This window comes from Conger conger, chromosome 13, assembly GCF_963514075.1.
Source record: "Conger conger chromosome 13, fConCon1.1, whole genome shotgun sequence".
Classification (NCBI taxonomy): Eukaryota; Metazoa; Chordata; class Actinopteri; order Anguilliformes; family Congridae; genus Conger; species Conger conger.
Window position 1 is genome coordinate 23,340,951 of NC_083772.1, and position 16,566 is coordinate 23,357,516.

Sequence of the window (16,566 nt, forward strand, 5' to 3'; positions counted from 1 at the left end):
CTTGGGTCAAGACATGCATTTCAGGTTAGGTGTGCTCCTCCCCTTCACCAAGGCACTGGCCTCAGAACTGGAGTTGGTCCCTGGTTGGTAGTATGAAGGTATACTATGCAGGAGTTCGATAAAGTATATCTTATCTTATAGCTAAAACTATGTTTGGACATTTACACATGCTAAGGGTATAAATTGTGACCACCCCACCCCGCAAGTGGACCCCTGCACTGGGCTTCTAACTTCAGACTGCTCCTCAGCTAGCCTACCTCAGAAGGTTTTGGCAGCTGTTGTGGTCCCCAACAATCGTGCGTCGCAGCCTCAGGTCGGAGCACAGCGCGAATTAACGTAGGATGGCGCTGTCTACCCACGGCCAATGAACGAATTGTTGTTTTGTCGTATTAATTTAATGGTTGGCTGGTTCAGCTGTCAGTCTTTTCTCAGCTGAACGTGCAGTGGTACGGTGCGCTCCGGAGTGATTACGCCAGCCCCGTGTGCGCGGTGCGTTCGGAACCAGCGCGTCTGGTCGGAGGCGAGGGGGATAGAGTTGGAGGACGTTACTCGCAAAAGGAACGCGAGGGATTCGCTTTCCTTCAACTGGCATTTCCAGAAGGGGACAGGGGAGCTAGGACGTTGCCTACTTTTTTATTCAAAGGTAACGTTCAATTTATGCACCTTCTCAATAAGCGACAGCGTTGTCCTCGATGCTAGATATAAAAGTTTTTGGACCTATGTTCAATAACACTTATTTTCATGCACACTTATATGATTGCGCAATAAGACGCGTTTGTCATTTATGGTGAGATTTATAAGCGGCGACGTGTTGCAGGGGCTAACCGGATAGTTGTTTTTGTTGCTGGCGTGGGATGCCCAGTTCCATACGCTGGGTTTTCATAACGTGCCGTTTCTAACGTTACCAGTGGCGCGCGTGATCCTGCACCAGGGACGCCAATGGTGTCACGAAAACACTCGCTGCAGGCCGGCGTCGATGCTAGCCAAGTTGCATTGCAGTCAAAATGAATTAATGTGCCGATCAAGTACTGTATAATTTCGCCATTAATTACGTAAACATAATATAAGAGTGTTTGCTTTTTTATCTTCAGTGAAGATTTGATCATTTATGTCAGTGTTGTCCATGTCCACGCTTTCAGCTTGCGTCATATTTATTATGATCTCGAAATTAAAGATTTGGAAGTGTTACTGTTTAAACAATAGGCCACGCAATATTTTACAGTCGAATTCTGAGAATTTATTTTCAACGTAGAGTATTCTTTTCCATCGTATTTGCGATAGAATGCACTCATCGCGAGTAATCGAAAGAACGAAACACCTCAGATCTCTGGATCGTCGTTTCTTCCCACGCCCAAAATAAAACAATTTCACGGTTAGTTTCTGTAGCTTGCCTCCAACATTTCGGACGCATATCGCTCCTGCACGATGCTAAACTGACAGGTGGTTCGAGCAAGCTGTTATTTGTGAACGCTATGGAAGAGGTATAATGTTGGTGTATAAGTGGACATTTCAGTGTCTGACGTTTTGATTTTACTGATATCGTCACTTTCACTCCAAAGACTACCGGTTACAGAATCATTTTTCTGATGTCTTAAAACTCGCTATATCGCAACGAAGAGTCCAGGCTGTGTTTACTTGCTGGATTATCTGATATAAACAGCTCGACATTTCTCTTGGCTTTGCACATACCGCTGGGGCTACTGCCACAGAATGTGATTTTGAGTTTCAGTGCAAACCGAGCAATATGTATATATATACATATTTAACAATTGACATGCACCTTCCAAGCAACATTTGTATTTTTTTTTATCAAGAAATTAGTACAGAGATGACTGATAGTGGTACAGTCACGTGTGTGTTCTAGTGTGAGGATTTGCAGGTGTGTGTGTGGGGAGGAGGGTGAAGCAGAAAAGTTGGCGGAACACCGTCTTGTGATTCATGAATCGTGTTTTATTTCTGCTGATTTGCGATACATAGCGATGATATCATCCAGCGAGGCGTGAGATGAATTTTTAAAGGGGCTGCGGGCAGCCGAGCAGGTGACTGAGGGGTACCGTTAATCTTTGTTAATTTAGAAAGAGTTGATTTAGGACAGTACTGCCTGTTGTAAAAACCGAGCTATGACACCTTGACCAGTTTGAAAATTGAACTGGATAAACTGGTCTGGCTGCGTATGAGCTGGTCAACCAGCTAGTGATGGTAGCTTGTCTGAGCTTGTTTAAAAACATAGCTTGAGCTGGTCAACCAGCCAAACCATGGAAGTTGGGAGCTGGTCTGCACTGGTCAACCAGCAACCTGCTGTTTTAAAACCTAACTTCAGAAGTTTATTTCAGCAGGGAGGGCTGCGACACATCATTCATCCATCCATCCATCCATCCCATCCATTATCTTAACCCGCTTATCCTGAATAGGGTTGGTGCCAATCCCAGCATACATTGGGTGAAAGGCAGGACTACACCCTGGACAGGTCACCAGTCCATCGCAGGGCACACACTCACCATTCACTCACACACTCATACCCACGGGCAAGACCTCCTTGCTGTGTGGCGGCAGTGCTACCCACTGCACGCATTTGTTAATTATGGTTTGTTGGTTGGTATATTTATAATAAAAGATAATTTTTTAATTCAAGTTTAACCTCACCACCCCTCAAGCCTGATGCCCAGATCTTATTTAGCATAGAATTACATTAATGGCATTTGGCAGATGCTCTTATCCAGAGTGGCATTGATTAGACTAAGCAGGAGATAATCCTCTCCTAGAACTCAAGGGCCCAACGGCTGTGGGGATCTTATTGTGGCTACACCGGGGTTCAAACCACCGACCTTGCGCGTCCCAGTCATGCAGCTTAACCACTATGCTACAGGCTGCCCTTATCTTTAGTATGGTTACTGCCAGCCCAGACCATAACCATACAAAGCAGTGGGCCATCCATTTCAAGATTTCATTCCAACTTCTGCTCTAAATTACATGACACAGTGGCATAGTGGTTAGCACTGGTGCCTCGCAAGATGGAGGGTCTGAGTTTGAATCTCGAATCTGCTTGGAGTTTGCGAGTTCTCCCTGTGTTCACGTGGGTTTACTCCGGGTACTCGGGTTTCCTCCCACACACATGCATGTCAGATTAGGTGTGCTCCTGCCGTTGCCCTTGACCAAGGCACTGGCCCCAGAACTGGAGTTGGCCCCCAGGTGCTGCACTGTGGATGACCACTGCTCCTAAATAACTAGGATGGGTCAAATACAGAGGACAAATTACCCCACAGGGTTTAATAGAGTATATAATGCTCAATCTTGATCTTACATTTTTAAAAGCACCATGCAGCTACATCCAACTACTGCAGGTGTATCCTATTTTACTGTGTTCAACTGCAGGAGTGAACCAGCATACTTTCTAGGTAATTGGTTGAACAAACCTCAGTGTGGATACAGTATGGCAGTAACTGTGCAGTGTGGATACAGTATGGCAGTAACTGTGCAGTGTTGATACAGTATGGCAGTAACTGTGCAGTCTGGATACAGTATGGCAGTGACCAGTGTGGATACAGTATGACTGACTGCAGTGTGGACACAGTATGACTGTGACCAGTGTGGATACAGTATGACTGACTGCAGTGTGGATACAGTATGGCAGTGACCAGTGTGGATACAGTATGACTGACTGCAGTGTGGATACAGTATGACAGTGACCAGTGTGGATACAGTATGACAGTGACTGTGTGTGTCCTTGGTTATGGGCAGTCAGCTATGTCTTAGTTATTGTGCTTCTGCTTGGCCACCTGGTCTGCATTTGTGGTAAATGTGTTGTCAGGTGTGTGTGTGTGTGTGTGTGTGTGTGTACAGGATATACGTGCTTGTGTGTTTATATGTGTGTGATTACAGACGTGAATGGGGCAGTTGTAGTTTTTGGCCATAAACTAAACACTCACAGACACACATCTTCGGTTGCCAAAATAAGAACGATGCCAGGGTGTTTATAAATATGAAACGCAACAAGCAGCTGTACAGCACTGAGCTTGATAAAAAATAACTAACTGACAATCAGACAGGTGCAATTTCCTTTCCAGATTATTTCCTCAGGATTTTTGGCTTGTCCACATTTTTAAAACGTAAATATGAATGTTCCCTTTTGCTTTGCACATTAAAAGGAAGGGGTGGTTCTGAGGCAAAAGTTCAAATGTGTTGTTGGAATAATTTTCTTTTCCGTTTCCAAGAAAGATTGATTTCAGTTAATATCTAAATGCTGTCAAATTTAAAAAACAATGTGCCATGTGTCATCCCTCCTCGAAAACATAAGTTGTAATTTTTACAACTGAATTTGCTTCTAACATTTAATGCTTCATCTATATTTCTGACTGCATTAGGTAGCCGACAGTGCAATGACACCATGTGAGGGCCCCAAGTAGAATTCATTAGCCGGCACAAAGATTGCATTTTAGATAAATATGCTCATAACATTAAATAACACTGTGCTGATAAGTCTTTGTTCTTCTTTCTTGCTGTTGTCAAAAGTAAACAAAAGCACATTCTTGTTGCCCCTGTCACCATTGGAGCCCTCCTGTCTGTTACATAACGGAGGTTGCTGTGGAGAAGGACACTTAGTGCTACAGGGAGGTTGCTATGGAGAAGGACACTCAGTGCTACAGGGAGGTTGCTATGGAGAAGGACACTCAGTGCTACAGGGAGCTTGTTACAGAGAAGGACATTCAGTGCTACAGGGCCAGCTGTGTTGTTTTCAGGGATGTTTAATTCTGTTTCTGGGTACACAAAGAGGACATGTGGTGTTATTCCAGAGAGATGCTTCTTAAAGCTGCTTTATCTCGCATTCTGCGCTGTCGTCACAGGGACGATGCCCATGTTTATCCATCATACAGTGGGGAGCAACAGGACACAGGGGTTTCACACCTCAGTGCGGATCCACGGCCCTCCTCCTTTGTGTGGAGCCTGTCTGTCTGTAAGGACCTTCAGCACTCTACAGTGAAGTGAGTCTTACAGACAGTCAGTGGAGACATATCCAGATGTTCCCCAACGCACCTGTTGAGTCGTTCCCTGTAACAAAATTCTTTCCACTGGATTTAAGGGTCCTCCAGGAAAGCACATGTAAAGCTGAAACGGGCTATTTGTGCTTCACCTCTCTCTCAGTTAGAGACTGTAATTTTCATCCCGAGCTGAATCGTCTGTTCTTCACGTCTGAAAATAAGTATGCAGCTCATGAACAGTGCTTCCATTTATCACCCTCGCCCTTCTCACCTCCCACGGCCCGAGATGCTCCGGGTCATCCCAGGACACCCCCCCCCCCATCTGCCCCCCTCCATCAGTGGAGCAAAGGGCTGTGATGTCACACACCCCTCCCTAAGTGGAGCAGGGGCCTGTGATGTCATAAACCCCTCCCTCAGTGGAGCAGGGGCCTGTGATGTCATCAACCCCTCCCTCAGAGGAGCGGGGGTTATGATATCATGTACCTCTCCCCTTTGTGAGATTTAGTATGATGTGTGAGATTTAGTCTGACAAGGGTGAGATTTAACCTGATGTGTGAGATTCAGTATGACGTGTGAGATTTAATCTGACATGTGAGATTTAGTCTAGATGTGAGATTTAGCCTGAGTGTGAGATTTAGTCATACGTGTGAGATTGAGTCATACATGTGAGATTTAGTCTGAATGTGATATGATATGAATAGCACAGCAGAGGTGAAATGTATCTGGGTCAAGCACCTGGAAAATTTGGCAAAGCTCTGGCAGATTCATGAGAATATTCAATGAAACTGTCAAAATCATAAACATCATGAAAGAAGAATTCTGTTCTGAATGTTGAAGGTCATCAATTTGACTAGTGTAATAATGCAAAGTGATAAAATATGAAATAATTATAAACAATTATTTGTGACCTGCTTTGGTATGGCATGAAGCGGTTTCACAGTAAAATACAGTGTTGATCCAACTATGAGTCCAACAGGGACAGTAATATGTATTACAGGTCAGTGTCTGACCTAACACTGAGCTGTGATAGCTCATACAGTGATAGTTCATACAGTATGAACAGGGTGAACAAGGTGCTAACTGTCATAAAATCAAGGTCATAAACTCTGTGCAGGTGTGTGGTTGTAAGTAATCTCAGTGCAGCTCAGTGTTGTAAACATGTTTGTGTTAGGGTAACTAGGTGTGTGTTCATCAGTAAACTGCTGTAATGAGTTAACTTAACGAAGTAAACTTAGTGCAAGTGCATTTGGAAGGTGTGTGGACAGGTGCGTGTGCTTTAAAAAAAAAACTATGGCAGGTGTGTGTTTTTAAATAAACTTGGGGCAGGTGTGTGTAAGCCGACTCAGGGCAGAAATGTCTGCTCATGTGCTGTATTTTTAGCTATATTTTCGCTATATTTTTGCCCTCAACAGCACCCTGGGGGCAGATGGTCATGTTAAAAGAGTAGTCTTGCCTTGTAATCTTTGCTAATTAATCAGGGAGACAGAACATGTTTAAAGAGAGCAGCCTCATTTACCGAAAAGGCAGCTCTGGCTCCCAGCAGATTTGGTGTTGTGGTTAGTGTGATCACCAGGGTTCAAGGCCCTCCTTTTGTGTTTTTTTCTCTTTGTTCTGCTCACTTTAAAAATAAATACACAATAACAAACAATATTTGCAATATCAGTGCAGGGGCAGTCTTAACTGAAATAGGTTAATTGGAGCAACTCTCAGTTTACGGGGTTTTCGTGAGTAAAATCGAGCAAAACATGGCTGTGTGTCCTCAGCTGCTGAGGGCAAAAAAACTGTATGGAGTTGTGTACCCCTGCAGGTATTTGCCCCCCCCTCACCACGGCCCTCCCCTGCGTGTTACGCTGCTTCCCCGGCGAGCCGCCCTGGGCCGGGAGCCTCTTCCTGCCCCGCCCCCCCGCCCCCTCCATGGGCAGGATGACGCGCTCCAAGACCTTCCAGGCCTACCTGCCCAACTGCCACCGCACTTACAGCTGCATCCACTGCCGTGCCCACCTGGCCAACCACGACGAGCTCATCTCCAAGGTCAGAGGTCACGGGTCATAGTGGTCACACAACAATTCAGTAAAACCTGAATGACCTGATTAAAGCAGAGACCATCCTCTATACTCACAGAAAAATGGTTATTTGGCTTCATTCCACTGAGGAACCCTTTTCAGTTCTTTATGGAAGCCTCAATCATAGGTGTGAAAGCTCCCAGTCAAAGATCCATTTTGCCCTACAAGGAACCCTTGAACTAGACAGGGTTCAGGACTGGAGCTAAACCTGCAGACACTGCGGCCCTCCAGGACTGGAGTTAAACCTGCAGATGCTGCGGCCGTCCAGGACTGGAGTTAAACCTGCAGACACTGCGGCCCTCCAGGACTGGAGTTAAACCTGCAGGCACTGTGGCCCTCCAGGACTTCAGTTTTTGTTTAACAAAGTGAACTAGAGAATGTCTTTACAACAAGGATTCCGAGGTATGAATTAGTTTGACAGTTAAGACACAGTGAGTCCGGAACCAACCCCCCTTCATATGCATCACACTGTGCAAATTCTAATAGTAAGAATGGTGCAGTTTAAACACTGTGTAGTAGTAGTATTTAGAGATCCAGTTCAAACAGTGAAAGGATCCTGGTTTCTGTGTGTGCATGCGTGTGTGTGTGTATGTGTGTGTGTGTGAGAGAGAGAGCGAGAGAGGGTATGTAAGGACACCATGAGAGAGAGAGGGAGAGGGATAGACAAAGAGACAGATAGAGAGAAGGGGGATAGTGAGAAGGAGTGAGGGAGAGAGAGGGGGATAGTGAGTGGAAGAGAGGGGGGATAGTGAGAGAGAAGGAGTGAGGGAGAGAGAGAGGGGGATAGTGAGGGAGAGAGAGATGGGGATAGTGAGAGAGAGAAGGAGTGAGGGAGAGAGGGGGATAGTGAGAGAGAAGGAGTGAGGGAGAGAGAGGGGGATAGTGAGAGAGAGAAGGAGTGAGGGAGAGAGGGGGATAGTGAGAGAGAAGGAGTGAGGGAGAGAAGCGATAGTGAGAGAGAAGGAGTGAGGGAGAGAGAGGGGGATAGTGAGAGAGAGAAGGAGTGAGGGAGAGAGGGGGATAGTGAGAGAGAAGGAGAGGGAGAGAGAGGGGGATAGTGAGAGAAGGAGTGAGGGAGAGAGATGGGGATAGTGAGAGAGAAGGAGTGAGGGAGAGAGGGGGATAGCGAGAGAGAAGGAGTGAGGGAGAGGGGGATAGTGAGAGAGAAGGAGTGAGGGAGAGAGAGGGGGATAGTGAGAGAGAGAGGGGAGAGGGAGAGAGAGGGGGATAGTGAGAGAGAAGGAGTGAGGGAGAGAGGGGGATAGTGAGAGAGAAGGAGTGATGGAGAGAGGGGGATAGTGAGAGAGAAGGAGTGAGGGAGAGAGAGGGGGATAGTGAGAGAGAGAGAGGGGAGAGGGAGAGAGAGGGGGATAGTGAGTGAGAGAGGGGAGAGGGAGAGAGAGGGGATAGTGAGAGAGAGAGGGGAGAGGGAGAGAGAGGGGGATAGTGAGAGAGAGAGGGGAGAGGGTTCGTGAGGACACCGTAGACAGGAGCACAGTGTCCCAGAGGCTATAAATCCCACTGATGCCTGACCCCCCCCAGGCTCCAGCTCTCAGTGTGAGTTTACACAGCAGCCCAAAGCCTATATCACCGTATATATCACTCCCTGTACTGCATAGGGTGCAGCTGAAGGTTATCTCTGGCACATGTGTGAATGTGTGTGTGTGTATGCGTGTGTATCAGTGCGTGTTTCTGCTGTGAAACTATTTCATTATTTTATTTGTGATTAATCATGATTCATTGCAAATTCATTCACATACTGAAATTCAATGAAAATACATTTACTGGGTTTAACCCCAGTTTATTTAAAAAGTCATTTTTGTAGCCCAGTCTTGTGACCATCAGAACAAACATACTAAATCAACGACTTTCATAGTCTCCAACCAGGCAGGTTATAGTATAGATACAACCTGTGCATCCTCCCCCAGGACTAGTTGTATTATATCATATCTCACAGACAGGTAATTAGTCAAATATTACATTGCTGGCTATTACTCTGTAATTACAGAGTAATAACGTGTGCATGTATCTGTCTCTGTAATTACAGAGTAATATCACATGTATGTGTACTTGCCTCTGTAATCATAGTGTAATAACACAGTAACTGTACTTTGCTTGAATCAACACCCCACCTTCATGAGGTCACAGTTCATCATAAACAGTAACAGGGCACTGGTTTACCTCTCTCTCTTTCTTCCAGTCTTTTCAAGGGAGCCAAGGCAGAGCGTATCTCTTCAACTCTGTGTAAGTTTTCTTATCCTCACCTGGATCATTATTTGTTTTTAGCAGACAGAAAGTAAAGCAGGAGAGATTAGATGGATAAGTATAAAAGTGTAGGACAAAATGACTTATTCTGTCCAAAGACTGTTTGTAAGCTGGTCATGTTTAACTGTGTGTGTTCACTGAAACAGTGAGAGGGTGTGTGTGTAACTATGTAACTGTAACTGTGCGTGTAGCAGCAGGTCAGGTCTCTGTGCAGATCACCCAGTAAATCTCTGCTGTCTGAGCTCTGTGTGCTCAGGGATAATCCCAGCTCAGAGGTCCTATGTGTTCTCCACTCTTTCATTCCTTCTCTCATCTCTATCACTTCATCCCTCTCCTCTCAACTTTCTCTCTCTCTCCCTCTCGCGTCCCCGTTCCCCCTTCTCTCAGGGTGAAAGTGTGTGTGTGTGTGTGTGTGTGTGTAATGCTGTGTGTGCATGTGTGTGTGATGCTGTGTCATCTCAGGGTGAATGTGGAATCTGTGTGTGTGTGTGTGTGTGTGTGTGTGTGTGTGTGTAATGCCGTGTGTGTGTAACACTGTGTGTGTACGTGTGTGTGTGTAACGCTGTGTGTGTAACTGTGTGTGTGTGTGTGTAACTGTGTGTGTGTGTCTGTGTGTGTAACACTATGCTATCTCTCTCAGGGTGAATGTGGGCTGTGTGTGTAACGCTGTGTGTGTGTGTGTGCGTGTGTGTGTGTAACGCTGTGTGTGTGTGTGTGTGTGTGTAACACTGTGCTATCTCTCTCAGGGTGAATGTGGGCTGTGTGTGTGTAACACTGTGTGTAACTGTGTGTGTGTATGTGTGTGTGTAACACTATGCTATCTCTCAGGGTGAATGTGGGCTGTGTGTGTGTAACGCTGTGTGTGTGTGTGTGTGTGTGTAATGCTGTGCTATCTCTCTCAGGGTGAATGTGGGGTGTGTGTGTGTAACACTGTGTGTGTGTAACTGTGTGTGTGTGTAACACTATGCTATCTCTCTCTCAGGGTGAATGTGGGCTGTGTGTGTGTAACGCTGTGTGTGGACTGTGTGTGTGTGTAACGCTGTGTGTGTAACTGTGTGTGTGTGTGTGTAACTGTGTGTGTGTGTCTGTGTGTGTAACACTATGCTATCTCTCTCAGGGTGAATGTGGGCTGTGTGTGTAACGCTGTGTGTGTGTGTGTGCGTGTGTGTGTGTAACGCTGTGTGTGTGTGTGTGTAACACTGTGCTATCTCTCTCAGGGTGAATGTGGGCTGTGTGTGTGTAACACTGTGTGTAACTGTGTGTGTGTATGTGTGTGTGTAACACTATGCTATCTCTCAGGGTGAATGTGGGCTGTGTGTGTGTAACGCTGTGTGTGTGTGTGTGTAACGCTGTGTGTGTGTGTGTGTGTGTGTGTGTAATGCTGTGCTATCTCTCTCAGGGTGAATGTGGGGTGTGTGTGTGTAACACTGTGTGTGTGTAACTGTGTGTGTGTGTAACACTATGCTATCTCTCTCAGGGTGAATGTGGGCTGTGTGTGTGTAACGCTGTGTGTGGACTGTGTGTGTGTAACGCTGTGTGTGTTTGTAACGGTGTGTGTGTGTGTGTGTAACGCTGTGCTATCTCAGGGTGAATGTGGGCTGTGTGTGTAACACTGTGTGTGTGTGTGTGTGTGTGTGTGTGTAACACTGTGCTTTCTCTCAGGGTGAATGTGGGCTGTGTGTGTAATGCTGTGTGTGTGTGTGTGTGTGTGTGTGTGTGTGTGTGTGTGTAACGCTGTGTGTGTGTGTGTGTGTGTGTGTGTGTGTAACGCTGTGCTATCTCTCTCAGGGTGAATGTGGGCTGTGTGTGTAACGCTGTGTGTGTGTGTGTGTGTGTAATGCTGTGTGTGTGTGTGTGTGTGTGTGTGTGTGTGTAACGCTGTGCTATTTCTCTCAGGGTGAATGTGGGCTGTGTGTGTGTAACGCTGTGCGTGTGTGTGTGTAACACTGCTATCTCTCTCAGTGAATATGGGCTGTGTGTGTAGCACTGTGTGTGTGTGTGTGTGTGTGTGTGTGTAACGCTGTGTGTGTGTGTGTGTGTGATGCTGTGCTATTTCTCTCAGGGTGAATGTGGGCTGTGTGTGTGTAACACTGTGTGTGTGTAACTGTGTGTGTGTGTGTGTGTGTAACACTGTGCTATTTCTCTCAGGGTGAATGTGGGCTGTGTGTGTGTAACGCTGTGTGTGTGTGTGTGTGTGTGTGTGTGTGTGTAACGCTGTGTGTGTGTAACTGTGTGTGTGTGTGTAACGCTGTGTGTGTGTGTGTGTGTGTGTGTTTAATGCTGTGCTATCTCTCAGGGTGAATGTGGGCTGTGTGTGTGTAATGCTGTGTGTGTGTGTGTGTGTGTGTGTGTGTGTGTGACACTGTGTGTGTGTGTGTGTGTGTGTGTAACTGTGTGTGTGTGTGTGTAACGCTGTGTGTGTGTAACTGTGTGTGTGTAACGCTGTGCTACCTCTCAGGGTGAATGTGGGCTGTGTGTGTGTAACGCTGTGTGTGTGTATGTAACTGTGTGTGTGTGTAACTGTGTGTGTGTAACGCTGTGTGTGTGTGTGTGTGTGTCTAACGCTGTGCTATCTCTCTCAGGGTGAATGTGGGCTGTGTGTGTGTAATGCTGTGTGTGTGTGTGTAACGCTGTGCTATCTCTCTCAGGGTGAATGTGTGTGTGTGTGTGTAACGCTGTGCTATCTCTCTCAGGGTGAATGTGGGCTGTGTGTGTGTAATGCTGTGTGTGTGTGTGTAACGCTGTGCTATCTCTCTCAGGGTGAATGTGGGCTGTGGTCCAGCAGAAGAGAGAGTATTGCTGACGGGACTCCATGCTGTGGCGGATATTTACTGTGAAAACTGCAAAACCACACTGGGGTGGAAATATGTGAGTCCGTCACACTGCCCCATAACTCACTGTCGTAGTTCCATATTTCAGTCCCTCTGGTTATAAATCAGTTTCCCACTCAACGGTGATGAATCAGTTGTCCACAAGTTCTTTTTGTAATTAAAAAATGAGGTTTTGTTCCAAAAACACACAAATTACACTGACTATAACTGTTTACCCTTCAAATATTTCAGTTGAAAAATGCCCTTGGCAAACCAAAGGAATCTGTTTTAGCCGTAGGTCCCTTCGAGTAATCGGGATATAACATACAGTACATGTAAGGGCTACGAATATCAAAATGGGAGCTCCCAGCTCGGAAGTGTAATGTAACAGTTAGGTTATATTAAGTTTAGTGGTTTTATAGCACAAAGGTTGCAGGTTTGAGTCCCAGCTGGAACAGTGCTGTTGTGCCCTTGATTACGGTACGTAACCTGCATCGCTTCAGTCCATATCCAGCTGTACACATGGATACAGTGCAAAAATGCCAAAGCCACGTACATGTGCTCTGAGTGAGAGCATCCGCTAAATGCCTGTCATGTAAGGTGCACCAGACCTGGTCAAATGTGTCATTGTTTTTGGTTCAAATAACGGGGAATAGGAATGTCACTCAACCAGCGTCAGTGTGAACACACTGCTGTTAACAGTGCCCTGGCTGCTGAGTACATCAATATCAATATTGGCAATGTTTAGGAGCCACTTTGCACATCTCCTCCCAGTCCTTGTATATCTTGGATATCTCTACTAGTTTCATCAACTGATAAGAAGTCGCCCCCTAGTGGTATGTATAATTTTGCCCAAAAAGCCTATTTTCCCATTAGACTCCATTCATTTTTGATAGCAAATGAAAAATATTATGCTACACATTTCTTTGTATTATTTTTTCACTATTTTTTCCAAGGTCAGATTTTTTTTTTTTCCTTGCACACAGTCAAATATGTTTTAATTTCCCAAAAAGCATGTATAGTGAGCAAAACTATTACACATCCTGGTGCCCTGTATGGCGGAACTTGTGCCTGCAGGTTTCTATTGGCGTGTCGATATGTTCTCTGGCATATATCCTCTGGCGTGGAATCAGGACAGTGCCATTGGTCTATTGTGGCCAGGGTTCAGCCTGATTTATACTCGTACGACCCTTGCGACAAGTGTCATATGATGAAAATCTCTCCCTCTCTCTCTCTCCCTCTCTCCATCTCTTTCTCCCTCTATCTTGCCCTCCCCTCCTCCCCCCTCTCTTTATCTATCTACCCCCCCCCCCCCCCCTCTCCTGCAGGAGCATGCGTTTGAGAGCAGTCAGAAGTATAAGGAGGGGAAATTCATCATCGAGCTGGCTCACATGATCAAGGACAACGGCTGGGACTGAGCATGTACAGAAGGTGGAGGGGGTTACCTCTATTCCACTGTCCACAATCCTTGCACCTCCTTCATACATACACACAAACACACGCACACACTCACACACATACACACACACACACACTCACACACATACACACACACACACACACTCACACACATGCATACACACAGACCCACACACACACACACACACAAACACACGCACACACTCACACACACATACACACACACACAGAGACACACACACACATGCTGACACACACACACTCATGCACTGACATACACGTACACACACACACAAATTATGCACACACACACGTACACACATTACACACATGCACACACACATTAACTTTTACACATGCACACACACACGTACACACACATGAACTCAGGCACGTGCACACACACACTCACACACACAGACATGCACACACACACACATACACACACACACATCCACACACACACACACAGAATGTGCAGCAGCAGCACTATTATCCTGAAACAGGATTCACACCTGGGTGATGTATGTACCTGAACATCTCTTTCAATCCCCAATTTTCAGACAAGACATATTGCTAACCATACATACATACATGCAGTATATACATATATACATACATACAGTACAATCAGTAGTCCAAAATACTCTTTTAAAATAGTCAGTAATGTGCAGGGACTTTTAATTAATTTTAGTCTGGCCCAGGTCTGGCCCAGGTTTGGCCCAGGTCTGGCCTGGTTCACAAGGTGCAGAGTAGAGCTGATGAAGGCTGCTGACGGTGACAGTTCTGACGGTGGCCTGAGGTGGCGCTGATGTACACTTGTGACCTGGTGACCTTTTGGAGAGCCTAGTGGGGGGGTTAGACTCCGCAATTACGGCTCTCTGCAGAACTGAATTCTGGGGCATTTTTATGTGTTCAATTAGATTTATTTCTATACTGTGTTCATTATTTATTTGTCATGAGTCTGGGACTCCCCCTTCTGTGGAAAGCCCTGTCCTGTGGTCCCACCTGTACCTACTCTCTACCTGTGCACACCTGTACCCACTCTATATCTGTGCACACCTGTACCCACTCTCTACCTGCGCACACCTGTACCCACTCTCTACCTGGGCACACCTGTACCCACTCTGTACCTGGGCACACCTGTACCCACTCTCTACCTGGGCACACCTGTACCCACTCTGTACCCGCGCACACCTGTACCCACTCTCTACCTGGGCACACCTGTACCCACTCTGTACCTGGGCACACCTGTACCCACTCTGTACCTGGGCACACCTGTACCTACTCTCTACCTGGGCACACCTGTACCCACTCTGTACCTGGGCACACCTGTACCCACTTTCTACCTGGGTACACCTGTACCCACTCTCTACCTGGGCACACCTGTACCCACTCTCTACCTGCACACACCTGTACCCACTCTCTATCTGCGCACACATGTACTCACAGCTAGCAGCAGTCTTAAGAGATCTGAGACTCTGGGTACGGTGTTTTACGCCTTTATAATGCGCTGTTAAGATCCACTCTGAATGTACACCGTGAATCATGTTTCATTCGCACAGCGAAGACCCTAAAAGTGTGTGTAGGGAGAAGACTGGAGTTTTGGGGGAGAGGGCACTTGTTGTTTTCTTATCCTGGGATACCCCCTCATGTTTACCGGAGTCAGTCTGTTACACTGCCTCTTAACGACTTCTTAAACAAACTAAAACAATAACCCACAGTAGAATAAGGTTTTTTCACTATTTGGGGAACTGGAGTCCACCGGTAGCCATGGCAAGTGCCTGGCGATGGAAATGCCCAATCATAGGCTTTTTAGAAAGCTCCAGCACAACCAAAGAATCCACCCATCTACGATAAATCGACCAATCAAGAGATCTCAATTTTGATGGGCAAAGTGGCTCACAGGAAGGAGGGTTGTGATTGGCTGAAAGGGACAGCCCTTTCTCTTTGATCTATTGCATCATTTGCTTTTGTAAATTATACATGTTAATATATTATAAATGAACGTGAGTCATAATTTATGTCTTATTGTTGTATGTATTACACAATGTAAATAGTCATGTTTAATGTTTGTTTTTATTTATTATGATCGTGATTATTATTGTTATTATTATTATTATTATTATTATTATTATTATTATGTCTATGCTGTGTATTCCGTCCCCAGCAGGGACTCTAATATTTGCTACTTTTTTACGATTTGAAAATGTTTTGATTTCATTGTTTTTTTGTAAAGGACAGAAGATGACAGTGATATTGGAACTTGGTCAATAAAGTCGCCCTTCTTATCGATCCTCAGCTGTGGTGTCAGTGTGATTCACCTGTCTCAAGTTCACCCCCAGGGCTCATTTTATTATGTTATCATTTTATAATATAATGTACAGTTTCTGAGTAATCAGCTATGCAAATGAGCTGGTAGGCAACTGACAGTGTATAGCAACATATGCCTTTTCATTTGGTAACAATTTATATTTTTGGAGCAATCAACTATGCAAATGAGCTGGTTGTGAACAGACAGTGTATAGCTTCTCATGGAATAACTCCAGTCAAGCTCAGCGAGTTTATTGTTTCAGTTGGAGCTCAGTTATCACTGTGCCCCTAATGTGTGGATTCAGTGACATATTGATGAATACACAAACATCAACTAAGATGACAAATTAACAGAACTGTTACAATGCCAACTGTCTCAGGAAGGATGGGTTCAGTAATAACATGTTCAACCACAAACACCTTGTTGGTTCATCTGTGAAAGCCATGAAGCCATTTGGTGGTCTGTCACAAGAAAAATCAATAAATCACTACGAACCAACATGAATTTCTGGGGAAATAAAACATGACTGCAGACTTCAGTTTGACCAGAGTTGTTTCAGCAGTAGATGAAATGCTTCATAATGACCCATGAATTTGTGCACTTGGGGTGCATGAGCCATTATTTAGCATTTGTATTATTTGTAAGTATTTTGCATTGTCACTTTTCTCCACTAGAGGGCAGTAGGTGTCACTGGGTGGTAGGTCAGGTGTGTTCACTGG

The 16,566-nt window shown here is 45.5% G+C and overlaps 1 protein-coding gene across 1 annotated transcript; it reads left to right on the top strand.

Annotated features, from left to right (window-relative positions):
- Positions 1-527: 527 nt before the first annotated feature.
- On the top strand, positions 528-15,834 carry LOC133108072 (protein yippee-like 1). The gene is made up of 5 exons (XM_061217490.1): positions 528-643; positions 6,784-7,007; positions 9,240-9,283; positions 12,064-12,172; positions 13,443-15,834. Exons 2-5 carry the CDS (start codon positions 6,891-6,893, stop codon positions 13,530-13,532), a joined length of 360 nt encoding a protein of 119 aa, XP_061073474.1. The 5' UTR covers positions 528-643; positions 6,784-6,890; the 3' UTR covers positions 13,533-15,834.
- The last annotated feature ends 732 nt before the right edge of the window (positions 15,835-16,566 follow it).